A 27,494-nucleotide genomic window follows, 5' to 3' on the forward strand; every position below is an offset into this window, starting at 1 on the left:
TAAAGTGGAGTCTGGGATGGAGATGTTGAGTAAAGGTACGATAGGAATGATGAATACCACAGAGTACCACTGTATACTGTCTTAACTTGATAAGCTGTAGTTACAACTTTTGTCAGAGATTCAGAAAGCACCAGTAGATGTCCCTGTTACCTACTACACTACACACGCTCTCTATTAATTGAGGCACTGATTAGCACATTGGCATCGCTCAACTCCCTCCCTTCCTCCCTTTCCCTCTCCCTCTCTCTCTCTCGCTCTCTCTCACTCTCCTCGGTGATTCACAGTCGCTCTTGCAAAGCCAGAATAATAAAATGCTGACCTCTCAAAGTGCTGCCAGTATCCCTGTCTCAGCATAGAAGGCTGTACAGCGAGAGAGGAGAGGGGAGGGGGAGATAGGAGAAGGGAGTGGAGGAGAGAGGAGGGGAGGGGAGGGGGTATAGAAAAAAGAAAACCGGTGGGAGGGGATAGAAAAAAGAGAAACACCATTCTCGGGTTCCAACAGCAGGCTTTGCCTTGTAGAGGGCTCCAGCACTGCAACTCTGTGAAGGTAGGTGGGAGGCTGCTTCTCTCTCAACTGTGGGGATACCGTTGGTATGAGGGTGGCCCTTTCTTTAATCTCTCTCTCTCCCTCTCTTTCTCTCTCTCTGTGTCTGCCTGGGGCTAAGCTTTACCCAATGTGCATGTGTCTGTGTGTGAGAGACTGTGTCAGGGACAGAAAAGTTAGGGAGACAAGTATGTGAATATAGTTTGACAACATTAGAATTGAACAACTTTATAGCAGGTTCATTCCATCCAACATTGGGTTTATGTTGGTATTGCTTGAATACTTAACTTTGACTGTAGAAGTTGGTGTGTTAGTCTTCTAATTGCCTTGGATTATTTTGGCCACGACTTTGACAGTTGACAGTTGGGTATTTCCTATGGGAGTCCAGTGCTCTGATGAAGGTCGACTGACCGAAAGCTCAGCCACAATTAAATACATGTTCATCTGACTGGAAGTATGCAGAGACCTTTTCCTGTTTCTTCTATGGAAGTCCAGTGAAACCCTAAGCTAAAGTATTGTCACTCAATTGAAGATATTTTGCTGTATGCTGTGGTTAAGTCATCTCATAGCTGTCTATCACTATACAGTTTTGTGGTGTTGTCTCAGGGGATGGTAGATTTAAAGGGGTGTCCCTCACCCCCACCCCCACTCCCAGCTAACCTCACTGCAACACATGGCGTTTGAATAGCTGTGTTGGCTGGATCAAGTCATCTCTGGGGCCAGTTGTGGCTGATTTGTGCTAAAGTCTTTAAAACAGGCACAAAAATGTGTGTCTTCACCGTGGCTAACGATGTGGAGTTACGGCAGCTTAGAGACGCATTGGAACTGAATTACAATGTCCTTGTATTGCTGTAAAGATATATTCCCACCTATTTAATAGTTCTTACTCTTTTCTGAACAGTTGTTTGTACTTGAAAAACAATTTCATTGCTTTCAGGCTATGAAAACTTCCATATTGATGTGTTGTCATCAAAACATGTATTTATGGTGAATGGCAAATACCAGTTTCTTCAGCAAAATAGAAATATGAGCATTAACATTTTTCAGGTAACCCCCCCCCCCCACAATTCAATTGAACAACAACCCTTCCATGTTGGACAGTATAAGATATTCTCAGATATGTTGCTTTTAGTCCTCCGAGTGGAACTTCAGTGTGGGGTGAAGGCCGCAACACAAGCCGGGGAAGATTTACACCGTTGGAAGTAGCTGACCTGTGAAGCTAAAATTAAGTTGCAGTTGATTTGGAATTTTACACTTGTGCAGTAAGACCTGGAGGAGTCAACCAGCAACTAGTGTGAAATCTTCAGATGTGTCAACCGGAGGAGTGACTCACTGCTTTGACACTTTGGGCCCTCTCTCTAATGATCTTTCCAGTTTCACCCAAGTCATGTGGCTTGTCTGTACGTACAGTCACTTTGGACTGTACAACAAGACAGTTGTTTTGTATGAGTTGTTGTAACTTTGTACCTCTCAGAGACTTGGACCTCGTGGGATCATGAACTTGGAATGGGCATCACCATACAGCTTGTGGACCCCTAATTTTGTCGCAAGGCTCCACAAGCTTTTAGTGGACCTGCACAGAGTAGCCGAGATTACAAAGTGAGAGTGAGCGTTGTCAGAACCAGATGCCACCAGTGGAAAAAGCAGAGCCTCTCCAACACAACAGCATGTGACATCATGGCCACCATGCCATGCAGTTGATGGGAAATGAACGTAAAGCCACGATGAATATAGGGGGATGCGTCAGTTTGGTGGTCCCCACTCCTCTCAACAGGTGTGCTCTGTGTGGCTTGAACCTGACAGCTCTTTGTTGATATCACATCTGTGCAGCCAGGTGTCAATTTCCTGAAGTTTTGATTGGCTAAACCAGAGGTCCACGGAGCGGCACAGGTCGCTGGGAATTTGCTAACCAACTCCTCAGATGGTTAGCGGCCACAACTAAGATAAAGCTGCTTGAAATGGTATGTTGTTTAGTAGTGGGTAGTGATGAAATAACTATATTTCCCAAGAGAATCTCTTAGCCATGCATAACCCAGGTGCAGGGAATGGTTGGGATTCCGGATGGAAAGAAATGTCCTGAGCCAGCTGGCTTTGACAGGTGACACTGTTCCGCTCAGATAGTAGGTTGGTTCCCATAGAAACCAAATGGGAATACTATGGACAGGTGTGTGCGCACTACTTTCCAATCTGACGTCTCCCAGAATATTAAATATGCTCATTAAATCCTGAATTCTGATTGGTTAAAAGCGCATTAAAATGACACAATGAATCAAAACATGGCATTCTGCCTCTTGAACACTTATCAAGCACATTTGTCAGAAGGCTTTTTAAGGTTTCTGACAAATAGAACACTTGTTGTGCTGAAACGGTATAGTCTCATTCATACACAGTAAAACCTCTGCACTTGGTAGTGTTGTATACTGAAGCCAGGGCGTTGTAAAACTCCGAGCGATAGTTTATGCAGTCTATTTATTCAAACAAACCTCATGGGATCAAGGGCTTTGGTGCAGTTGAATCAGGAGATTCATGTTTGAATGTTGCCCCATTGTGTTACAACTTCATTGAGCTACGTTCAGGAGTAAGTATGTCCTCATCTGTCCATACAAATTAGAAAAGGAGAAAGCTGTGCTGCTTTTGCATCCAGTCAAGTCCAAGTTGTTCCTGCAATGTGCAAGAGAACAAACAAAATGCCAGTGCTTCTCGGCACTATGCCTTCATGAGGGAAACGCGTGAACTAAAAGGTACATACAGTTGTTTGCTCCATAATTACCTCCATCTTTTTCCACACTCAGCTGTTTGATCCAGTGTTTGTGTCATTGGCTTAACACATTAGAGCTGCACTGTGCTGACGAGGTGTCCCCTCCACTGAACACAAACATACATGGACACGTGCCACACTTGAAGTTATTATACACACACTTTACAGTATTTCTGTGGTAAGAGTATGTTTTACTGTAATTCTATATTAGCTCACTAATTACGACATGGCACACACACACACACACACACACACACACACACACACACACACACACACACACACACACACACACACACACACACACACACACACACACACACACAGTGTGTGTCTCAGAAGACTTACTAATTTGAGATGTTCTGTCAAAGTGTATTGTCATCCCCAGAGCCTTATTTACAAGTAGACTAAGCGTTCTGTGAAAGCAGTCTATTTGTTAGACACAAGGTGTGTAGGTGTTTGTTTGCAATAAGTCACAAGATGTGTGGCCGCTCTAATAACATTTGACATTGTAACTTGATCAAGGGCTACAAAGCACACCACTGTTACCTTTGCAGAAAGGAACAAGGTTAGACACCACTACAATCAGCTGCTAATGGACGTGTTCAACACTCAGGACAGTGATTTCCTATTGATGGATGCATTCGGTTTTCTGTTATTGACTTGGGGTGTTAAATTGCCAATCACTGACTTGGGCTTCTCAGTAACCCTTGAATAGCTCTCATAGAACTGTTTCGGTTGCAATGGTAGACGTACGGTCTTCACATAAACGTCCACGTTTGTGTTTGATTTACCTTATAAGTGGTCAGGGTCAACAATTAGGGTCAATTCTGAAAGCATTTCCTAAAAAGACCAATATGCAATGGAATGCAGATTTAAAATTGAAAATGTAGATGGATTTGACCCTACACTTGATAGGTGCATTACTCATACCTATGAGTCACCTGTTTTGCCAGAGTTATATACAGTATGATATTGTTGTGGTATTTCCTCCACTGAGTGCCAAGGCTTTGTGTTTGTTTCATGGTTGAGCTCATCTCTCACTTGAAACTGACCTCAGATCTGTGTTGTGTCTCTATCTTGGCTTGTCCACCGGTGGGTGTAAAGGGAATACGGGTGGGGCCGCTAGCGGGTGTCAGCCAGTGATAAATAAGGGAACGCATCCCTCTGCTCCGCTATCCTCGCCTCTGTAACTCTAAACCCCTAGCTCACCACATTGGAACTAAGAATAGCAAAGAACCTGCACTCTCTCTCTCCCTCGCTTTCACGTTTTCTTTCCTTCTCCCTCGCTCTCTCCCTCTCCATTTTGAATACATAGCTTCAGTTCTATAGGAGTGTGTTCATTTCAGTTCAGTTTCCGGAGAAAAAAGGAGTGCTCAGTTAAAATGTTGCAGTGTTTGTGTGTTATGGCAGTGCTTATTTGTGCATTCATGTGGACAGCAGGGTTCTCCAGGGAAATGTGTGTTTATCACTGGAAATAAAGTTATTATTACCATCATACCGTCAGAGGCAACACTGCGGACTGGCAACAATAATACTCAATGGAGATCATAATGTAAAGGGTGCGTACTGGCGGCAGAGAAGTCAGGCGCAGGAGAGCAAAAACTGTGTTCCAACGGAGCAGTTTAATAATAAAAACCACCATAAAATAGAACAAAAAATCAATGGGTAACAAAACCCGTCACACACCAGCATACGTGCACAAGCACTTACAATAAACAATTCCGGACAAGGACATGGGGGGAACAGAGGGTTAAGTACACAACATGTAATGATGGAATTGAAACCAGGTGTGTGGGAAGACAAGACAAAACAAATGGAAAATGAAAAGTAGATCGATGATGGCTAGAAGACCGGCGACGCCGAACGCCAAACGCCGCTCGACCAAGGAGAGGCATCGACTTTGGTGGAAGTCGTGACACATAAGTTGCTCTCGAGACACAGTAAATGAAAATAGTTTGTGTGCTTAAGGCCTAGCTACCCAGGTTCTGCCACACTAGCTAGTCCTAATAGGACACCAACACATAGTATCCTTCACTATTATTATCTGAGAGGTCATATCTGTCAAGATCTGTCCAATCTGTATCCCTGTCTCACAAGTGCATCCTCTCCTTTCTCTTGCTTCTCCCCACAGAAGGTGCCCTGCTCTACCCCAGGGGTGTGTGGTGTGTTTGTGACCCTAGCTAGGAGCCCAGCCAGCCTGCAGATATGTCAAAAAGCGACCCCCGGGACATCGACGAGGATGCCATCCTCAAAGGGATGAGCCCTGAGGAGATAGAGGCGCTGGAGTGTGAGCTGCAGGAGATGGACCCCGAGGTACTGAGGGCCCCAGAGGGCCCCTTGTGGCAAATAAGGGAGTTAATTGTAGAAAGGATAACTCCAGGGACTCAAAGACTGAGGTATCCACAAGGCTCATAGTATAATAATAATAATAATAATAATGTGCCATTTATCAGACGCTTTCTATCCAAACGCGACTTACAGTCATATATGCATACATTTTACGTGTGGGTGGCCCTGCGAACCGAACCCACAATCCTGGCGTACCTTACACAACAGATTCACTGATACACACAGAACACCAACACAATTGAGGCACTGCCAATAACATCATCCCCATGTTATCTTGTTCTCTGACATTGTAAGACTTACTTAGGAATTTCCTGTGGATTACGTAGCTTTATACTGTAGTTACAAATCGTATAAATCCATTTTCCAACATCTCAAAAACCACAGTCTCACACAACCAGCTACTAGAACCCCAGAGGATTCAGAACTCTTTGTACAATGTCCACATGCCCTCTGACCCCTACTGTTTCTGTCCCAGAATGCCATCCTGCCAGCCGGGTTCCGCCAGCGTGACCAGACCAAGAAGAACCCAACGGGGGCGTTTGACCGTGACGCCCTGCTGGATCACTTAGAGAAAACAGCTCTGGAGCACGAGGACAGAGACGACCTGGTGCCTTTTACTGGCGAGAAGAAAGGTCCGGTACACTACACTACTGAACAACACTATTGACTCCACTACTCCACACTACATCGGGGGGGGGGGGGGGGGGGGGGGCTCTTATATGAGTGGCTTTTGGGTCCCGACCCACAGTTTCAGAACCACTGCTTTAAACTGAAAAACAATCCAATGTTTTTAACTTTATGAATAAGTAATGATAAGTGGTGACTTAAAAGTGTAATTTTAGCGGTTTGTGTAACATTGATATGGAAATGAGATGCATACAATTATACAATAGAAAATGTAGTTTACTGGAGTTTATTCACAAAGCCCATATAAACCAGGGCTTTCTTAGTGTTTTCAGAAACAATCCAAATCATTGTTTTACCAAAACAAAGACAAATCCACTATAAGGGGAATATTACAATCGTGTCATTATTTAGAATCTCAATAGAATGTTATATGATACAAGATACATACTGAGAGAACAAAGGTTTTCCCCTGGTGCTATAGGTACTGTTTGTTTACAGTCTGCTCATGACCCCTTGGATACTAGTTGCCCTGACAGTCCCTCTGTATGTGTGTCTTTCTCTCTCTACTTCTCTCCTTCTTCTCTCTCTCTCTCTCTCTCTCTCTCTCTCTCTCTCTCTCTCTCTCTCTGTCCCTCTCCAGGGAGAGCGTTTGTTCCTAAGGAAGGCCATGGAAAGATCCCCGACCATGAGCAGATCACCCTGGAGCCTGAGCTGGAGGAGGCTCTGAAGAACGCCACAGACGCTGAGATGTGTGACATCGCAGGTGAGAACCTATCCATTTCAAAATGTTATGCCTGGGGCCGGCCCTGTGTATTGTGACCCAATTGTTTACAGTGACCCTGGCCTATTTTATTATTTTGTCATAGGCCCATATTATTCCATTGCTCATTGATCCATAATATTATTGTTCCAGTGCTTCACAGACCCAATCCCACACATACAGACATGCAGAGACATGGGATGTGGGACATGGCATGGGGGGGCTCCAATTCCCTGCGCTCAGCAGCAACACAAAAATAAGCTGGCCAAGAGCCACCAAAAGAAGGGAGGAATGGAAAGAGGGATGGGGAGGGAGTCAAAGACTTGTCTGTTGGGTAAAGGTACTATATCAATTTACACCAAACAAGAGGCAACCTTGTTTTAAGCGTAATTAATTGAATCAACATGTTTTAATTTTTTTCATGTATACCCCAATGGAGATGTCAAATGCTTGAACAGATATTTTGGTCTCATGTGGTCAACGCTTACAGTGCCAACCCGATTTGTTGGTTGTTTTTACACTCACACTGTGCTTACTTCATATCAGTGCCTAACAAGGACTTCATCATTTACTGCATCTGCAAAATGTGCTCTCTGACATTGTTTCAAAACAACAAAGTTATTTATGGTTCAATTTGATATAGGTGATTTTCACCCAAAAAACACACAGTACATTTTTTTGTTTCCAAATGATATCTATTTCGATGAGAATTCACGCCTCAGCCTCTTTTGAGCTACACAACCATATGAGACCATAACACCCTTATTCACATATCATTCAGAGTATGGCCCAGAACAAACACTGTTTATCACGATAGTTAAATCCCACTGCGTATCCACCCATGGTGCAGGGGCGCCAGGCCTGCCTCAGTCCGAGGGGCAGGCCCCCTAACTGCTTTTCCTTTAACGGCAGAGCCACAGCCACAGAGCATAGGCGTCTGGAAAGTGACAGTGGGGGAGTTTGGGGAGTGGGACTGTGTGTCCACATAGATTAGCCTGTCATTAACCCCCTCATTGAGAACACAGTTTTGACCCTGGAGGGAGTCCAGATGAGGATTAAACTTTCGTTAGCCTCTGTCACTCTTTTGTTTGGGGCTGGATCTGAGTCCACAATAGCATAGCTGCCTGGCCGGCTCCAACAGCAGCAAGGGAGGGAGAGGGACCTCAGGCAGTTGAGATTTAATTGATGCTTTTTATTCACTCTTAATAATACTGATAGTATTTGGGGAATTGTTGTTATTATTGAGAGGCTGGGATGTACTGTAAAGCTACTGTAGAGTCAAGCCGGGTGACATTGGCACATTTTGCACCAGACCAGCTGTCTCTGGATCCCTGTCTCCTCACAAGGCCTTCCCTCCCATAATTCCCAGCCTGCCCCAGGTCGGAGCCCGTGGGCGGGGGGGTGGTGGGGGTTTGCTGTCACAGCAGTTGGTGTGTGACACAGTTTGGTGACAAGGGGCCGTCTGTAATGAGACTGTGAGAGAGAGATTCAAAGTGCTGCCCTCTACTGGGGTTTTGAGCAAAGCAAGAGCGGCTCCAGTCCAATATTTTTAGGAGCCCATTGTTCTATGTCCCGTCTTGTAAAATTAGCAGTGCTTAGCTGAGCTAACTCACCTGCATATATGGAATTCAAAGTACTTGTCCCCAGGGCATGGTGTCAAACTGAACAATACAATGGCCTCTATGTCTATGTATACATCTAAATGAGGGGCCAAATAACCATTCATTATGTGTTGGCCCATTTTCAGTTAGAGTAACATTGGGCTTGGTGTGTCTGCATGGCTGGCATTAATGTTTGGTTTCATAACGTCCTTAGGGCCTGGAGGCACTGAGATTAGAGACAGTGACTGCAGCTCTCTCTGTAAGAACTGGGGAAAGGCTACAATGTCTTTATCTGGTCAAGCAGACACACAGAGTAGGCACGTGCATAACATGGTAAATACTGTACCTCATGATACAATGTACTGCACAGTGTTGGGTGTATACTGTAAATGTACAATTCAGTTGTTGAAATGGATACACCTCTCTACATGAAGATATGTAGAGTATAATTGAGATTGGGAGACCTGCCTGTCAAAACAATGCCCTCATAAATAATTGCAGTCACATACACTCTCAGTTTAGTTATAATGAAGGCCTTGTGATTACTTACTGGGGCAATAACATGCTAAAGGTCTCCGCTGACAGCTACCATTAATTATGTTGAACTGAGAAAATATTACTGGATGATGAATGAGAGTTACAGATATGTAAACCAGTCCCATTTCTTTGCAGCTATTCTGGGAATGTACACACTGATGAGCAACAAGCAGTACTACGACGCCTTGGGCACCACTGGTACCATCGCCAACACAGAGGGCATCAACAGTACGTATGAAGAGGTTGACCAGCAGAGCAGAACATACCTACTACGGTATTCAGTATATTACATGTTTAGGAAATTCTTACACTAACCTGTGATACTCCTGTGCTTTTAGGTGTAGTAAAACCAGATGCATTCAAGATCTTCCCAGAAGAGCCCCCCAACCCCACAAATGTGGAGGAGACCCTTCAGCAGATCCAGAAAAACGACAGCAGCCTGTTTGATGTCAACCTCAACAACATCAAGGTGAAGCTTAGTGGGCTTTAGATCCTATGGTCTGAACGTACACAGTGACCAATTCTACAATGGAGGATGAGATCACTTGATGGTAGCGTGTAGCCTCGTGTGTTATGGCGTACTGAATCAGCATAAAGTGATTGACGTCTGACTGTCCTGTAGGACATTCCCATCCCAACGCTGAAAGAGATCTTTGAGGCGATGAAGGGCAACACTCACGTGGAGTCTCTGAGCATTGCTGCTACACGCAGCAACGACCCCGTGGCCTATGTGAGTACATCTTTCTCCCCCAGACTAGCCACAAAGAACCTTCATTTTCACATCCTTATTGTAATTTTCCCCCTGCTACTAATGAATGTGACTCTAGTAACATAAGTGTGGATGTGTGTGTGTGTGTGTGTGTGTGAGAATCAGGCTGTTGCTGAGATGCTCCAGGAGAACACCACTCTGCAGAGTCTTAACATCGAGTCCAACTTCATCACCTGCGAGGGCATGAATGCCATCGTCAAGGCCATGGCCAACAACACCACACTGACCGAGATCAAGATTGACAACCAGGTCAGACACCCATACAGAAAGTATGCTGTAGTATGAATACATACATTTGAATAGTGCTACATACTGTATGTATGCTGTACAAACAACTGAATATAAAACAAATTCCTCAAGAGACATTAAAAGACTTTGGAGAGAAAAAAACAATGATACATTTATAACAAGACAATGCTGTGATTTTGTGTGGTTTATGGTTATTGAAGTCCTTTTCATCCTTTAACCCACCCCACTCCTATAGAGACAGAAACTGGGGGACTCCTGTGAGATGGAGATTGCCACCATGTTGGAGAACAACTCCAGCATCGTAAAGATCGGCTACCACTTCACCCAGCAGGGGCCTCGGGCTAGAGCAGCCATCGCCATCACCAGGAACAATGACATGAGTGAGTGTCTTGAGAATGCATGCGTACTGTCAATTATTGTATTTCAGTTGTGCTTCGTCAATTTTAAAGCGCTGGACATTCTTCTTGTTAGGGTTTTTGTGACGAGGCTGTTATAATACCCTCAGAAAGTGGCTATAGTTCTGACATAATGACAGATGAGCTATTTTCAGTTCATGTTTAGTTGTTCTAGGTGTTCTGCATGTTCTAACCTGTTACTGAGGTAGTTCAGCTTTCGGTTGACCATTGATAATGTACTCTGGCTGACTCATGTCGTTCCTCTTCTTTCTCTATCCAGTTCGTCAACAGAGAGTAAGATGAGACGAGAGTGAAGCAACAAGATTGCGCTCACAAGACGCTAGCCTATCAATTCAGCCCCTTGGACCTAACAACTCAAACTGCCATTGACAGCTTTGCGCTAGCTTTGTCAATGGGGCGCAACAAACCCTTACAACCCCTCTGTGCTCCTCACAAGGCCGGGTGTTAATTTCTATGTCTGTGTCCAAGCTTTTCATTTCATTAACCACAAACAGCTTCTTGTAGACCATTGAATTCATCATAAAAGCATTGTAAAAAAGCGTTGTAAAGTGTCGTTTATGCTTCTACATTATGCCATGAAAACACAGTCAGAAAATGACTGAATTCCTACATGGTGGTGGTGCTATATCTAGGAAAAGAAAATCTGTAAATACTTTAAATAAAATGTTTAAATAATTGTTTTAATGGGCTGAATGTGATATTTTTGCCATTTCATCACCTCATGTGAACATACATAATATTCAACGTTCATAATTTCCATGGTTCAAAATTCAGAGCTGACACAAGGTACAAGCAGATACAAGAGTATACCGTGTGCTCCGAGATCTTGAGAATCGGAACAATTCAATACCTCATTGAGCCTGCCGGATCCCCAAACCTCCTGACCTATTTTTACTCCCCCCATTGGGAATGTAACCTAGTCCTCTGGGCTTGAGTTACCCTTCCCAGAATATACCAACTTTTAAAGGGTCTGAAGGGGAGGGGGCACCCATATGCACCCAAGGAGATTCATGAACCCTCACCAAACAGCTGCTAACCTCTGAGGATTTTCATAGCATTGGAGTGGCTCTATTCTCCATTTACACATTCATTTTATACCTGTATTAAGCAATGTGTTTTGATTATCATGCTCAATTTAAGCAACATTTATACTTTCTTGTAAAGAAATGTCACCTAGCAGGTTTTGAATAAATGGGAGACGGGTTTAGAAACCTTGATTGCAGTGGTACGGCTACATCCATAAAGAGTGACATTTGGCACAGGGATCAGGCTTGGAATGATTTAAGGTCAGTATTGCCATACCAGATGCTATTCCTGGGGTTATTTATTCTCCTTTGATCATTCAGCCACAGTAAAATGCATGTGTATTTATAGTTATGTAGGGTACCATGCAAGGTATTTAGTGACTGACCTGGTATACAGTTCTAAGTTCAGTGATGCTTTATTTTACTCCCTTGTATCTGGGTTATTCAAACAGACATTGGACATTGTGGCTAATTAGCAGTGGAGGACAACTGTTTTGTTTAGTCATCTAAAAGTACAAGTAACATGATAGAATCAACATGACTTATTGCATTGACAATTTAACTCCATAACATCATCAGTCTTGATGACACATAAGACTGCATCGACACAAGAGCTAAAAACTGTCAACAAACATTCCAAACGTCTTGTGGCAGTCACGCACTGAGCTCAAAAATAATGATCAGGTACTCAGTTTTTGCCACACTTTAACATCATCATTTAAAGCTAACCCACGTTAAGTCCACACGCTCCCTTTCTCTAGGTTATCCAATATATAGAGTGGTCTAGGGGTGAGTCACAAATGAGAACCTTCTGAAGAATGTTAACCGGTGGCTCCACTACCAAGATTAGCAGTAATATTGTCCTATCTGCTGTTGATTTATGGTAAACTCACAGAAGCTTAGCCTTAACAGGGGAGGTGTTGGACCTAAATAAAATGGGCAAACGGAATAACACAAAGGGTGCTGAGAATCAGTCAAACATTGTCTCAAGCACCAATGCATCTTCCCCGAGATAGGGAAGCATGGAGGCAGTTCAAAGGAACAAAGGAAGCATGGAGGCAGTTCAAGATGATCTAGTACTGCTCTTATAGTGTTGTCATTACCACAACAGAGTGCACTTCATAACTGTTGAGTCAACAGATGTATGTCCAAACGGGACCTTTGTGTCAGCGGCAGGGTTTGAGGAAAGGGCTAGGGATTGTTGGAAGGTGGTGGTGTTGGTCTGGTCACTGCTGCTCATCTGGTCAGCCCTCTGTTGAGTCCGTGGGGGGAGAGGATGGGAGCAATGAGGGTTCCTCTTCATCTGACTCAAACTCCACATTCTCATCCTTTACCCACTGGCCACTCCTGTCCTGCAGCCATCCCGCACTGAGGCAGAAAGTGAAAGAGAGGTGGTAGAAAAGTTATGGCATACTGACCTCTGGTGGTGAACTTACATAACTGCAGCCTACACATTTGAAAAACAACTATTGAAAAACAACACTTAAAATATGCATGAAGCCAATGAGAAATTTGAATTAAATGACAAATGCAGATTAGCGGTGAAGCTGAATGAGTCAAGACTTTCTAGGTACACAGTACCTTTTCAATTTAAGGTAATGCTCCATCTCTCTCCTCCTTTGAGCTGTCATAGGTTCCGACTCCTGGGTCGCTGTTGGCTGAGACTCCTTACACACTTCCTTATTTCTCCCGATTGGACACGATCCCTGATTGACTAGTGAGGATAAACGGCATCGAACAAAAGGGTTAGAGGGGAGACCAATCATTACAGATTTGTAATATGATAATGTTATTAACAATACATCTAGACTACCTGCTGTATTACTGTTGGAACTGGGTAAGGACATGATGTCTGTATCTCTTATCGTCTCCACTGACGTTTGATGTGGTGATGATAGTCTTGTGTTGGAGGGGCTGATGTCACAGTCTGGAATGGAACTAGCTGATCCTTTTTCAGACTTTGTACTGGAAATACATGTCAAAAGGGTCTATGAACATGTGATTGTAATGATGTGTAGGGTACTACTCACAATAACATATCACTTTCAGCATAGAGTACCTGGTCTTTTTGTGACAACTGTTGTATGGCACAGTCTTCAGTAAGGCGTGGTGGGTGAGTTTACGTGTCTGTGTCAACAGGGGGGCAGAACTAGAGGGCTCCTATGGGGAAAACAAAAAACAACATGACGCATAGTCAACACTCCAGTTTACACTAGTCTAAAGCCTCAGGTTTACAAAGACAAAATATTTCACTGAGTAACCGGGCTAGTTATATAGCTTTACCTGTTGGCTATCTTCAGCTTGAACATAGTTTTCATGTTTTCGTTTAGATATCTCATTTTTCAGCTGAGTTTTCTTTCCATAAAACCACTTCATCCCTGGCAAAGAAAGGATTAGTGTAGGTACATTCAGCTTTCACAGATGGTTTTGATATAGCTTCCTGCTTGGGAAAACAATTGAACATATGTACCACCTTCGAGATGTCTTTTCCCCTTTCTGTGTACTGTCAGCATGTCAACTGTATCAAAAACAGGGCGGTATGAACACACAAGGCAGGTGTATCTGAAAGGGAATTAGGAAAAAAATACAGATGCTCATGATAAGTGCTTGCTCTGCCAAATTAAAACAACAGTAAGATCTGGGTAAGGATTCATTCCAGTTGATAGCAATGATGCCGGTGCTTCACCTTCCATTTTTCATCAAGGCTGCCTCATCCTCTGGAATGAAATTGGACAAGAGATCTGCAACACGCCGTTTCTGGGAAATACATAATTAACGTTAGCTAGCTACGTTATCTAACTAGCTAAATACTTAGTTAGCTAATATGAAACAGTACAAATTACAAACTTTAGCATGTAGCTAGCTAAAGTAACGTTAGAATCAGTTATGTATGGTCACAAGCTGCTCCATGCGTACAAACTGATTTATGTAAGCAACAACTAGTAAGATGGCTTACCTTGAGGATATTCAATTGACTCTGATCATTGCCATCTCTTTTAAACGACATTTAGGTTTAGCTAAATATATTTGGTAGTTGAAGGTCTTTATTTGCTAATAGCTAGCTACTCCAAACATCTTCAAAACCGTTTGTAATTCAACTAACGTTACTTCCTGCTTTCAGTGAGGAATTATGGGAGTTGGTCATACCACGGCAGCCATAAAAACTGACAGCTGACTGAATAAATCTTTATGGCAAGTGTTTTTCTTTAGAAGCTAACTTGGGTAAACTAGCTACATGCACTTTAACACTCATGTTATTAGCTAGCACCTCCCTACAATAACGATTATACGGGTTTTCTTGCTGTATACTCGCATGGTAGGCGATTTAGCTAGCTGGCAAACTATTGCTAGTTAGCTTACCAGTTACAAGCTCCACCATGTTCCACGGGGAACGGGCTCCTCTTTCAACCAGTGGAGGCGGTCTACTTCGCGATAAACGGACGAGGTCATACGGCAGCCTTGTACAATCCAACCTTTCTCCGGTACGACAAAGACGAATTGAACACCAAGTTCAACCAGGAGAGACGTTGCAAGGACTCGCGTTGAAATATGGAGTATCTGTGAGTAACTAGACAATGGCATTGACATTCTTCCTAAATGTTTGACTATTTGAAATGTTTCCCCAGCAGACAGTTTGTCAATGAGGAGTTTTTATTGCATGACGACACAAAACTGGCAATTTGTAGGCATTTGCTATGGTGATAACTTTGTTTACCTTCATAAACCCACATCTTCTGCAATTTTCTCTTTCTAACAGATGGAACAAATCAAAAGAGCAAATAGACTGTACACGAATGACTCAATATTCATAAAGAAGTCTCTTTCTATCCCTGTGCTGTCAGACTACACCAGTGATGCTAATAATGGGGTAGATGTGACTGAGAAGGACTCAGGCCAGGTACAGGACAGTACAAGTAAAGAATGCTCTACTCAAAATGGGAAGCCAGTGAACAACTCTGAAAAGACACAAGAAAGCATATCAGAACTTTCTCCAATGAATTTCTTAAAAAGGATGGATCGTATGATCAGCCAGTCCAAGCAAGCAGCTGTGAAAAGATGCCAAGAGGGAGAAAAACGGTAAATTCACACAGATAACTTCATATCGTACTATAATGTCCTGTCATAAACTAGTGGTCAGTCTGAGAGTTTACATTAAAGTTCTGAAAGATGCACAATGCAGAAATCACTCCACCAAAATCCAATAGTTTGGCTAATTTCAGTTTGACAAAACAAGCAAGTATAGTGTGGATAATCATTGTACCATCTTAACCGCTGTGAAATGCCTTTTCCATAACCAAAAATATTGTATTTAGCTGTTTGAATATAGTATACAAAACCGAAAGAGAAAATATGCAAATACGAAATTTTAAGAAAAGGAAGCATAGAAATAGTTAACAAAGAACAGATTTCCAGCTTCTTAGATTTGCTTTCAATGAGAATGACAGATCTATAACACATTTCTATTTGAATTTGGTCAGTTGCACAAAAAGTTTGCAGCTTTAACTTTGATGAAATGCTAATATCCATTTAAACATGTAGGGTGTCAATGTCATGACATCAATAGCATGTTATTATCAGGGGTTCCCAAACTTTTTGGGCCAGTGACCCCATTATGAAAAAAAAAAAAAAGTGCCATGTAAAAAAAGGTACGTAATCAACGGCCAATGTTTCCATTTTTTTAATTGAGGCAAAGACAGTCTATTGCAAATCAGTCTGACAGTACTTTTGACAGTATTTCAATCTGAAGGAAGTGACATGCAACAGAAAGGTATTGGGAAGTTCAGAAGATGATCAGGCAATATTTTTGTATGATCTTGGTAGAAAAAAAAAGTCTGATTTTAGTTCCTTGTCTTGTCCACTCTTAATGATTCCTTTATGGTCATTGTAGAGCGAAACAAAGTCTTATATTTGAGTGATGGGGACATAATATTTTGAAGCTTAAACGGTTCAAAAGATGGAGACATATTTGTAGGAAGAAAATATAAATAGTTCTGTTTATTGGAACTGCATCTAGCGGCAACAGCAAATTAAAACCAAAGTATTCATGTTTTTTTCGTGACCCCATAGTTTGTGAAACACTGTATTATGTGCTTAGCTCTTCATTTAATGATTTTGTCAAGGTTCTGTTTATTTCACCTGTTGGGGTTTTCCATCACAGATCGACATCTTTGGAAGCAGCTTGTACCAGCAAGACAACAGACCGTCGATTTACAAGGTCAAACAGTGCCACGGTCGTCACCTCTCCCAGAATGCATCAGCAAGCCATACTTGGTGCAGTGCCCCTCACCATCACCAAATGCACAAAGAAACTGAGAGAAAGAGAGGATGAGATCTTTGAGTTGTGATTTCATTGCCTCTGTCAGGCAGATCATGGGACACATGTACTAATGGGGGGGGAAAAAGGGATTGGCCTCCAAGCGACTCTGGCATTACAGATTTAGGAGAGTTCTTATTTTCACTGATGAGTAACCTGCTGCTCTATGGACTTGGTACTTGAAAGTTGGACATTAGCACTGTTGATAAAATTGTTTTGCTGCAAGGATGAGTTTCATTTTGACATACACTACCGGTCAAATGTTTTAGAACACCTACTCATTCAAGGGTTTTCTTTATTTTTACTATTTTCTCCATTTGTAGAATAATACTGAAGACATCAAAATTATGAAATAACACATATGGAATCATGTAGTAAACAAATCAAAATATATTACATATTTTAGATTCTTCAAAGTAGCCACCCTTTGCCTTGATGATAGCTTTGCACACTCTTGGCATTCTCTCAACCAGCTTCATGAGGAATGCTTTTCCAACAGTCTTGAAGGAGTTCCCACATACACTGAGCACTCGTTAGCTGCTTTTCCTTCATTCTGCAGTCCAACCTATCCCAAACCATCTCAATTGGGTTGAGATCAGGTGATTGTGGAGGCCAGGTCATCTGATGCAGCACTCCATTACTCCTTTTTTGTAAAATATCCCTTACACAGCCTGGAGGTGTGTTGGGTCATTGTCCCGTTGAAAAACAAATGATAGTCCCACTTAGCCCAAATCAGATGGGATGGTGAATCACTGCAGAATGCTGTGGTAGCCATGCTGGTTAAGTGTGCCTTGAAATCTAAATAAATCACAGTGCCACCAGCAAAGCACCATAACACCTCTGTGCTTTACGGTGGGAAATGCACATGCGGAGATCATCCGTTCACCCACACCGCGTCTCACAAAGACATAGCGGTTGGAACCAAAAATCTCCAATTTGGACTCCAGACCAAAGGACAGATTTCCACCGGTCTAATGTCCATTGCTCGTGTTCCTTGGCCCAAGCAAGTCTCTTCATCTTATTGGTGTCCTTTTGTAGTGGTTTCTTTGCAGCAATTCGACCATGAAGGCCAGATTCACACAGTCTCCTCTGAACAGTTGATGTTGAGATGTGTCTGAGATGTGTCTGAACTCTGAAGCATTTATTTGGGCTGCAATTTCTGAGGCTGGTTACTCAACTGAACTTATCCTCTGCAGCAGAGGTAACTCTGGGTCCTCATGAGAGCCAGCTTCATCATAGCGCTTGATTGTTTTTGTGACTGCACTTGAAGAAACTTTCAAAGTTCTTGAAATGTTGCGCATTGGCTGACCTTCATGTCTTACAGTAATGATGGACTGTCGTTTCTCTTTGCTATTTGAGCTGTTCTTGCCATAATATAGACTTGGTATTTTACCAAATAGGACTATCTTCTGTATACCACCCCTACCTTGTCACAACACAACTGATTGGCTCAAATGCATCAAGAAGGAAAGAAATTCCACAAATTAACTTTTAAGAAGACACACCTGTTAATTGAAATGCATTCTAGGTGACTACCTCATGAAGCTGGTTGAGAGAATGCAAAGGGTGGCTATTTGAAGAATCTCAAATATAAAATATATTTTGATTTCTTTAACAATTTTTTGATAACTAAATGATGAGTTATTTCATAGTTTTGATGTCTTCACTATTATTCTACAATGTAGAAAATAGTAAAAATAAAAACCCTTGAGTGAGTAGGTGTTCTAAAACTTTTGACCGGTAGTGTGTAAGAAGACTTCTTATTAAGCAATTAATTATTTCCACGTTATTTCAAGTTGTAGTACATTGATTACATATTATATATTAACCATGTCCAGAACAGCACTGTCTGGTTGTCCGTTTACTACACAAAACAAGAGTCAGAATGTGGTACTTTGTGAGTTGTGTTTGTATGTTAGTGTGATTTTGTAACTCTCCAAGTTATGTTTGGCCACAGGTGCTAGATCATGTGAGTTATTCTACCTCGTAGTGTCTTATGCAATGTCAATAATGTGAACAATATGCAAGTCTTGGAGAACAATATAAGTTGACTCTAAAAAAATGTATTTATTATTGAAACCAATGTGAGTTGGTATAGCCTAGTCTTCATTGGGTGTTTGTTACAATTACGCAATGATGTACATATTTATTTTTAGAAGACTACTGAGCATTGCACTTTCTTTTTCTGATCTTGGCACTAGGTTGTAGTCAGTGGTAAGGTTGCCTTGGTATTTAATTTAATTTTGGCAACCATGATTTACGGATGTATTGTTACAATACTGAATTGGCCATACTCAATGAAAGTGAGGAACTTGTTGGATCTCCTTGCTATTTGTTGCTTTTCTGCTGTTTTAAGTAAATCTTGACGTGTAGTTTAGAAGTACAAGATATATTTTATGTTGCCTTTAGTTATTTTAGAAGCATCTGGTCTGGTTACTCTTTCTGATATGTGATGTTACCGTTGATTCACCAGTTTGTCCCTTTTTTACCCAGGTATTTCCATTTTGCCCACTACCTACAGTACCAGTCAAACGTTTGGACACACACAAAACATTCCATGTTTTTTTTCTTTATTTTTACTATTTTCTACATTGTAGAATAATAGTGAAGACATAAACTATGAAATAACACATATGGAATCATGTATGAACCAAAAAAGTGTTAAACAAATCCAAATATATTTGATATTCTTCAAAGTAGCCACCCTTTAACTTGATGACAACGTTGCACACTTGGCATTCTCTCAACCAGCTTCATGAGGTAGTCACCTGGAATGCATTTCAATTAACAGGTGTGCCTCGTTAAGTTCATTTGTGGAATTTCTTTCCTCAATGCGTTTGAGCCAGTCAATGGACATAGACCGGTGGAAATCTGTCCTTTGGTCTGATGAGTCCAAATTTGAGATTTTTGCTTCCTACCCCCATGTCTTTGTGAGACGCAGAGTATGTGAACGGATGATCTCTGCATATGTGGTTTCCGCCGTGAAGCATATAGGAGGTGGTGTAACGGTGCTTTGCTGGTGACACTGTCGTGATTTTATTTAGAATTCAAGGCATACTTAACCAGCATGGCTAACACAGCATTCTGCAGCGATACGCCATCCCATTTGGTTTGCGCTTAGTGGGACTATCATTTGTTTTTCAACAGGACAATAAGCCAAAACACACCTCCGGCTATTTGACCAAGAAGGAGAGCGATGGAGTGTTACGTCAGATGATCTGGCCTCCAGAATCACCTGACCTCAACCCAATTGAGATGGTTTGGGATGAGTTGGACCGCAGAATGAAGGAAAAGCAGCAAACAAGTGCTCAGCGTATGTGGGAACTCCTTCAAGACTGTTGGAAAGTCATTCCTCATGAAGCTGGTTGAGAGAATGCCAAGAGTGTGCAAAGCTGTCATCAAGATAAAGGGTGGCTACTTTGAAGAATCTAAAATATATTTGTATTTGTTTAACACTTTTCTGGTTACTACATGATTCCATATGTTAAAAAAAAAAAATAATTCATAGTTTTGATCTCTTCAATATTATTTTGCAATGTAGAAAATAGTAAAAATAAAGAATAACCCTTGAATGAGTAGATGTGTGCAAACTTTGGACCGGTACTGTATGTATACACATTGTTGTCAATTTGTTCATAAATTGCACATATTGTACATTTTAATAACATTAACTAAAGATGTAAAGTCAATATATTCACAAATAGACAATAAAGATACCAATTTACAAGGCATTTTATTTTTTTCCAATCCTATGATGTACAAGGCCCAAATAAAGCAGAATTATTTTATAGCCAGTTCTTAAATATTCCAATCCAGTTTCTCTTTGGGTCTTATAAAATTGCTGTCTTGTATCCACTGTAGATGTGCACTGTTTTTGTATATAAGCTTCTGTTTTTTCTTTGATACATGCAGTACTGAGTCATTGCCAGCTGGACCACTAGATTGTAGTACTCTATTCTTTTATATTTCACCTCTTGCTTTTAACCCTTGTTTTCATTCTGTCAGTCAGTATTGTGCAATCCTTGAGGTTTCTCTTTCCCTATACAGTACATATGTTGAGAGAGTGAGAGGAAAAAAAACAACCAAGAAAATAGAATAGTAGTAAATGAGAATGTGAAACCATGGACGGAAATTCCACTGTATAGAAATCAGGTGGTTGACACAATCTTAACCTAATCCTGACTTTCCAGGAACTCCATTCGTTGAGACACAATTAATCAGGAGACATTAACTTTACACCATCCTGCGTATTCTCATATTTTTTCCACTTTGGGCAGTACCCTTTATGGAAAATAACAGATCAGTGAGTGACTACATCAAGTAAAACTTGAGTCACAAATCTCGCCAGTTCTCATTTAGAGCATGGACACTTCCTGTCCTTACACACAGTCCTCTCTTGAGTTCTAAGCAGACCCCTTTAAGCAGATCTTCCAGTGTCTCTCTCACAGTCATAGACTTGCTCACACTCTCATAATGTCCCCTCCTCCAGCAGACGGTTGAGGCCAGTGCAGATTTTGGTGAGGTTGGGTTTAAAGGGTCCGTCAGGGTTGTACAGCTGGGTCAGAAGCTCTGGATCGGAGTAATGGTTGAATACATGGTTGATGCGACCATGGGATTTGGGTGTGAGGTGGGAGTCGACTAGCTTCAACAGCAGATCTCTGCATCCTGTCAGGATCTCCGACATTACTGTCTTGTCAAAGGTGAACTCCACCTGAACAAGAAGAAGTGGGAAATAGAGATAGGATAACAATGTTATGTTGTCATCGTCTTATCTGTTTTCATAGAGAATGATGGGCCGTTAATGCATAGTGGTCTATGATCGATTAACTCACTGTAACATTATAGTGTTATGCAAGGTGCCGGCATGTTTACCTCATAGAAGCTGATGGCTGTCATGGCTCCTTGATGCAGCTTCTTCTTGAAGTCCTGGGCCAGACTCAGCTCCTCTGGGCTGAAACGGTTGTGTCTGAACAGCACGCCAATCTTCACTGCTATCTTGATCAGGTCCTTCACCACCTTCTGGGCCTCTGAGCGGTTGCCTGAATACTCTTTGGAAACTCGGTAGAGCTCGTCCAGGATCTCACTACTGGTGTCGTCTATGAACATATGGACCACAGACTTGTTGGCCATGTGGCTGAGGATCTTCTTCTGGGCCTGCATGGCCATATCCTTGGAACTGAACGACTCCATCCTTACCTGGGGGTTGGGAGAGAGAAGTGAGCAGAGATAGCTTATCATGTTATTTCTAACTCCTAGCTCAGCCGTGCCACAGGATCTCCCTCAGTTCAGTTTTCTGGGATTTTTGTTTTCATATCACGGAGAATCCAACTGAGACATCAAGGGGATGTTCCATGGGTAATACTAGTGGTGGAAAAAGTACCCAATTGTCATACTTGAGTAAAAGTAAAGACACCTTAAAAGAAAATGACTCAAGTGAAAGTTACCTAGTAAAATACTACTTGAGTAAAAATCTAAAAGTATTTGGTTTTAAATGTACTTAAGTATCAAAAGTAAATGTAATTGCTAAAATATACTCAAGTATCAAAAGTAAAAGTATAAATCATTTTAAATTCCTTATATAAAGCAAATCAGATGGCATAATTTTCTTGTTTTTTTAATTTACGGATAACCAGGGGCATGGTCCAACACTCAGACATCATTTACAAACAAAGCGTGTTTAGTGAGTCTGCCAAATCAGAGGGGGTAGGGATTACCAGGGATGTTCTCTTGATAAGTGTGTGAATTAGACAATTTTCCTGCCCTGCTAAGCATTCAAAATGTAATGAGTACTTTTGGTTGTCAGGGAAAATATATGGAGTAAAACGTACATCTTCTTTAGGAATGTAGTGAAATAAAAGTTGCTGGTTAATTGTGCCATATATTAATAGTATTAATAGTAAAGTACAAATACCCTAAAAAACTACTTAAGCAGTACTTATTTTAGTACTTTACACCACTGGGAATTACCCACCGAGGCTACAGCCTCACCCCACACCGTGTCCCTGTCAGGGGAGTGAAGATACAGAGCGCTAGCCCTCATGGGAGGACATGAGTGCACCTACATCACGTAAACACACAAAACTGTTGCACCACACACCGTTTAACAGGACGAGTGTCATTGCAGCTTTGTCCTGCAGCAGGTCCTGTGTTGCAGGTTCATTTGATGTATTCAATTTCAAATGAACACAGTAGGTTCTGTGGTACACCTATGGAATTGGGCCTAACCTAAATGTAACACATAGTCTAATGCTCAGAAGGTACCACTTTCTAGTATAAGCCTTTATACATGGATGAAATAGATAATTATTTGTGTATCTTTACATTGTGGCCACATCATTTCGACATCATTTTCAACATTGTAAAAATGGGTATGAACTATGTATAAAAGGTTACACAATTCCTACCATTGGTTTCTGTTACATGTCGAGAGCATACACAATCATCCTGTGGTGATCATTTCCACTTAAGGCCTGTGTGGACAAGTATGTGAGAGGCAGGTAGGCTGAATAGCTCAGGCAGGTTTCTACAAGTGCTCCTAGATTGCATCAGAACAGGGGGAATGGAGCAAGTCATGGTCCTAGACCCAATGGCTATCCTTCACTCTTAGAAAAAAGCGTTATTCAGCAATCCCCCATAGGAAAAACTATTTTTGGTTACTGGTAGAACCCTTTGGCATTCCATATAGAACCCCCTCTGGAAAGCATTCTCCATGGAACCCAAAAGGGTTCTATCTGAAACCAAAAGGGTTCTACCTGGAAACAAAAATGGTTCTCCTATAGGGACAGTTATAGAAAGCACATTTTTTTCTGAGTGTATATTTACTGTATTGGAATCCTCCCTTAGGCAAAAGGTTTTACTTTGAGGCATCCTTTAAGTGGCAACAAGGCTTTCACACATCTGGGTCTTTTTTTAAATCGCTTCAGGTCCCGTATTCACAAAGAGTCTCAGAGTCCTGATCTAGGATCTGTTTAAGCTTTTAGAAAGTAATGAAACAGATTATATTGACTGACAGGAAATGGTCCTACGTCAGCACTCCTATTATGAAAGGCTTTATGAATACGGGTCCAGGTGTGTGTGTAGTAGTGCATGCGTGTGTGATCCAAATGACTGTCATCTATCTGACTCACAATTGATGCAGTAAGCACTAAACACAAATGACTTTTCTGCCAATAAATCAAATGATCCTGACATACTAATAGGCTATGTTCCATAATCAGCAAACACACATCTCCCATTTGACATCCCACTGGGTTTTTATTACATGCATATCCAGTGTCACATTTCTAATAGTACGCTCCAGGACAAAGCCTCCGCTCTCTGTGGGAACATTCATTAGATTAATTTCCCTTAACGATGATAATGGAAGTGGAACAGCATGATAGCTATTTCAGATTCACTCTCAATCGCATTCCAATGCAGAAAAGCCCAGTGGGGATTGAGAGACGTGCATCAGCCATCTATCCTCCCTGCAGAAATATGGAGCTCCAGCTGGAGACAGCTGGCTTTTTGGATGGGCTTAAAGGAAAGTTCACTCTGTTTATTTGACTAGTCTGCTAAGTCAATTGTTTAAAGGATAAATATAATTTTTGGGTTGTCTTCATGTGACAGTCCAGAGTACAATGAAAAACCACTCTCCTGATATGGACAGCACAGGGCGGACTGATAATGCTTTTTATGTTTACACAGTTCATGTGGAGTACAGCAACAATGACCATGTACACATTTAGAGAGCACTCAAGAAGGTCAATTTGAGTTCTGTCCATTAGGCTACGGATGAAAGAGCACTAACTTCTCCATTAACAATAGGAACCAATTTTATGAAACCAGACATTATTCCACTTTCAGGAATGGGAAAAGCCAAGCAATGTGGGTCTTCCATGACTCCAGTGTTAGGAGGGCAGGTTGTGTGGATCAAGAAGAGCTGTGCTGACTGACTTGGAGATAGTGATCGCTGATTGGAAGATTATGCGCAGGGGGGCGGGGTGGGAGAGGTAAATATTTAGCATTCCGTAGATGACTGCTGTGTGTGTGTGTGTGTGTGTGTGTGTGTGTGTGTGTGTGTGTGTGTGTGTGTGTGTGTGTGTGTGTGTGTGTGTGTGTGTGTGTGTGTGTGTGTGTGTGTGTGCGCGCCCAGGTAAATCCTCTGGACTCCCACAGGGCTTAGCAGGGGAATTGTGGGCTCCCTTCGACTTCCCTAGACAGAATGTGACTTCTACTCCTGCTATTACAAAGCACCAGGTCAAGCAGACATGTTCCACTAACACTAGCCCTAAAGGCTTATGTCACCCGCTGCCTGTCACCAGACTTGAGTGGTATTATGGGGCAATGAGGCCTCCCAGTTCTTAAAGTGTCTATTCAGAAGGGAGAAATGTTCAGGGTATTTCAGATAGAAGTATATCATATAGGCTGGGCATGACTTTTAATCATACAAACAGAGTATATACGCAGTTCTACCACCTCATTGAACACACTCCTGGTGGCATTATCCTAAGCTCAGGTCCAGGCCTTTCTTTTCAACAGAGGACCTCACAAAGTGTGGAACTTTCCAGTTTTTCTCTCAGCATTTAGTTGGTATGGGTTTCTAGATCAGGATATGTCCTGTGTGTGTGCAGGTTCAGCATGTGGCACAATAATGGACCAAAAACTGGCATCACAACAGTATTGCTTCATTAACAATGGTGTTGGACTGAATGCTTGCTGTTTGATGCTGGCAGTTTTTCATTCAAAATTGTTCATACAGTATGATTTTTGTAACGTTTCTCAAAGTCTTTGAAGAGTTGTTGTTCAAGACCGACACACAACTCTGCTGGCTTATTAAGGAAGCGAAACAGCAGTTGGTTTGTGGTGACCAGTTTTGTTTTTACCCCTTACTGTGTTGTCCAACACATTGCTGTGTCATTTCCATGTCTTTGTCTTTCGCTCTGACTGGCTCTCTGGCACTCTCAATCCGTGTAGACTAGTAGAGGAAAAGAAAGTCCACAGCTTGTTTGATTGTGCAAGCTCCACCAGGCACAGATGGTTTCTCTCCTCAGTTATACAGCTGTCTGTCAGGACTGGGTTCCGTTTGTACCTGTTCCAGCATGACTCTGAGTGAACATACAGTGCACGTCTCCCAAGTCGAGTGTAAGTTACAAAAGTATCGAAGAGGAATTCACACATGATCTTATTTGGTCCTTCAGTACCACCTTCCTTCTCACTTTATCCACATAGGCTTAAACTGTATTGAAAGATGTAACAAAAAAACGACACGCTCGCTACAATAATAACACAAGTGTTATATTTGCAAGAGTGTATGTTATTTCTGTCAAAGGTAGAGCTATCTGTGCATAGGAAAGACATGGCTGAGTTATCAGAAAGCCCTGAGAGTCTTCTTACCTGTGTATGCCTGAGAGAGTCCTCCCCTCCCTCCTTCGTGTCAAACGTCTCAGTCCCCACGGCACGCGGCTCAGGTTGTCAGCATTGAGCACGCGTTAATGGAATCCCTTCATCTTACCAGGTGAAAATAAAATCCCTCTGTGTCTCGTCTATCTGTGCTGCTCGCCACCGTCTCAAAATAAATGTCAGTTTGTACTTCCTTGAGGAACTAAATTGCTATGACACACCCCTTAGTGTGTTTCTCTCTCTTTCCTTCTCTCTCTCTATCTCTCTCTCTCTTGTATTTCCCTCTAAAATTCAAATTAAAACTTTTGTTCCACTTCAAACTACAGTATCTCTCTCTTGCTTTCCTTCCTCTTCATACTTTATCAGTCTCCCTGTTTCTTTTTGTTTCTCTCTCTCATCCACTCTGTTCCTCTCTCACTCTCTCTCTCTCACTCTCTGTCTCTCTCTCGCTCTCTCTCTGTCTCTATCTCTGTCTTTGTCTATCTCTCACTCTCTCTCTGACTCTCTCTCTCGCTCTCCCTCCCTCTATCTGCTGACAGTGGGCCTCTGCTTGTCCTGACAAGTGAAAACCCCAGAAAGAATTTAGCAATAATCCAACGTTTGAAAGGGGAGCGGCTTAACCCTTTTTGTGTTCACCATTGCAGGAATGCAGCTTCTGTCAGCAATGGACTCCATGTCACATCTGCTCTTCAGCAACATATAAATTCATATAGTTCATCTGTTAATCCTAAACCTTTAACATTTTCACTGCTTTACTTTTGTCATTGTAATTTTGACCCTGGCAACATAGTAGAGTATTAAGGGATTATACCGTATGGAGTATGTACTGTATTATAACTACATTGGCAGGAATGAACAGTATTTCAAAATACTGAGTTCACATTGGTTTGAAATGGAGGGAAGTCAGTAAAAGCTGATGACTATATAAGACCTATTTACCAGTTGTGTTTGCATTGGTTGCCATAGATTTTATCTCTCCTCGTGTTGGCTTAGTTTCAATTGATGTTGAATTTGTGAAAAGCAAATACATAGACATAGGTAGACCGGGGTAATAGTACTTGACAGTGCATTGTGAGTCTACACATCCGTTGCACATTCTTCACATGCTGCCTTAAAATACAATCTAAAAAGGCATTAAATTAGATTTACGTGAAATAAAAT

General features: G+C 41.9%; 4 protein-coding genes across 6 annotated transcripts; 2 read left to right on the forward strand and 2 right to left on the reverse strand.

Annotated features, from left to right (window-relative positions):
• Nucleotides 1-394: 394 nt before the first annotated feature.
• On the forward strand, nucleotides 395-11,297 carry tmod4 (tropomodulin 4 (muscle)). Of its 2 annotated transcripts, XM_014200676.3 has the most exons (10): nucleotides 395-547; nucleotides 5,437-5,618; nucleotides 6,130-6,286; nucleotides 6,922-7,044; nucleotides 9,315-9,407; nucleotides 9,518-9,648; nucleotides 9,802-9,909; nucleotides 10,054-10,197; nucleotides 10,433-10,577; nucleotides 10,873-11,297. In XM_014200676.3, the coding sequence occupies exons 2-10, from the start codon at nucleotides 5,511-5,513 to the stop codon at nucleotides 10,893-10,895; spliced, it is 1,032 nt and encodes a 343-aa protein (XP_014056151.1). In that variant the 5' UTR covers nucleotides 395-547; nucleotides 5,437-5,510; the 3' UTR covers nucleotides 10,896-11,297.
• On the reverse strand, nucleotides 11,273-15,210 carry scnm1 (sodium channel modifier 1). Of its 2 annotated transcripts, none has more exons than XM_014200828.3 (8): nucleotides 14,999-15,210; nucleotides 14,325-14,395; nucleotides 14,112-14,200; nucleotides 13,922-14,016; nucleotides 13,698-13,798; nucleotides 13,452-13,603; nucleotides 13,220-13,352; nucleotides 11,273-13,006 (listed from the first exon to the last, which is right to left on the reverse strand). In XM_014200828.3, exons 2-8 carry the CDS (start codon nucleotides 14,336-14,338, stop codon nucleotides 12,883-12,885), a joined length of 708 nt encoding a protein of 235 aa, XP_014056303.1. In that variant the 5' UTR covers nucleotides 14,339-14,395; nucleotides 14,999-15,210; the 3' UTR covers nucleotides 11,273-12,882. The 2 variants fall into 2 exon arrangements, with proteins under 2 accessions (XP_014056303.1, XP_014056302.1); XM_014200827.3 differs by lacking the exon at nucleotides 14,999-15,210 and adding an exon at nucleotides 14,595-14,845.
• On the forward strand, nucleotides 14,924-20,679 carry lysmd1 (LysM, putative peptidoglycan-binding, domain containing 1). Its single transcript, XM_014200829.3, has 3 exons — nucleotides 14,924-15,198; nucleotides 15,396-15,715; nucleotides 16,797-20,679. The coding sequence occupies exons 1-3, from the start codon at nucleotides 15,016-15,018 to the stop codon at nucleotides 16,981-16,983; spliced, it is 690 nt and encodes a 229-aa protein (XP_014056304.2). The 5' UTR covers nucleotides 14,924-15,015; the 3' UTR covers nucleotides 16,984-20,679.
• Nucleotides 20,667-26,844, reverse strand: tnfaip8l2b (tumor necrosis factor, alpha-induced protein 8-like 2b). The gene is made up of 3 exons (XM_014200830.3): nucleotides 26,328-26,844; nucleotides 21,825-22,148; nucleotides 20,667-21,663 (listed from the first exon to the last, which is right to left on the reverse strand). Exons 2-3 carry the CDS (start codon nucleotides 22,140-22,142, stop codon nucleotides 21,421-21,423), a joined length of 561 nt encoding a protein of 186 aa, XP_014056305.1. The 5' UTR covers nucleotides 22,143-22,148; nucleotides 26,328-26,844; the 3' UTR covers nucleotides 20,667-21,420.
• Nucleotides 26,845-27,494: the final 650 nt, after the last annotated feature.

Source organism: Salmo salar, chromosome 05 (genome assembly GCF_965601325.2).
Source record: "Salmo salar chromosome 05, fSalSal1, whole genome shotgun sequence".
NCBI lineage: Eukaryota > Metazoa > Chordata > Actinopteri > Salmoniformes > Salmonidae > Salmo > Salmo salar.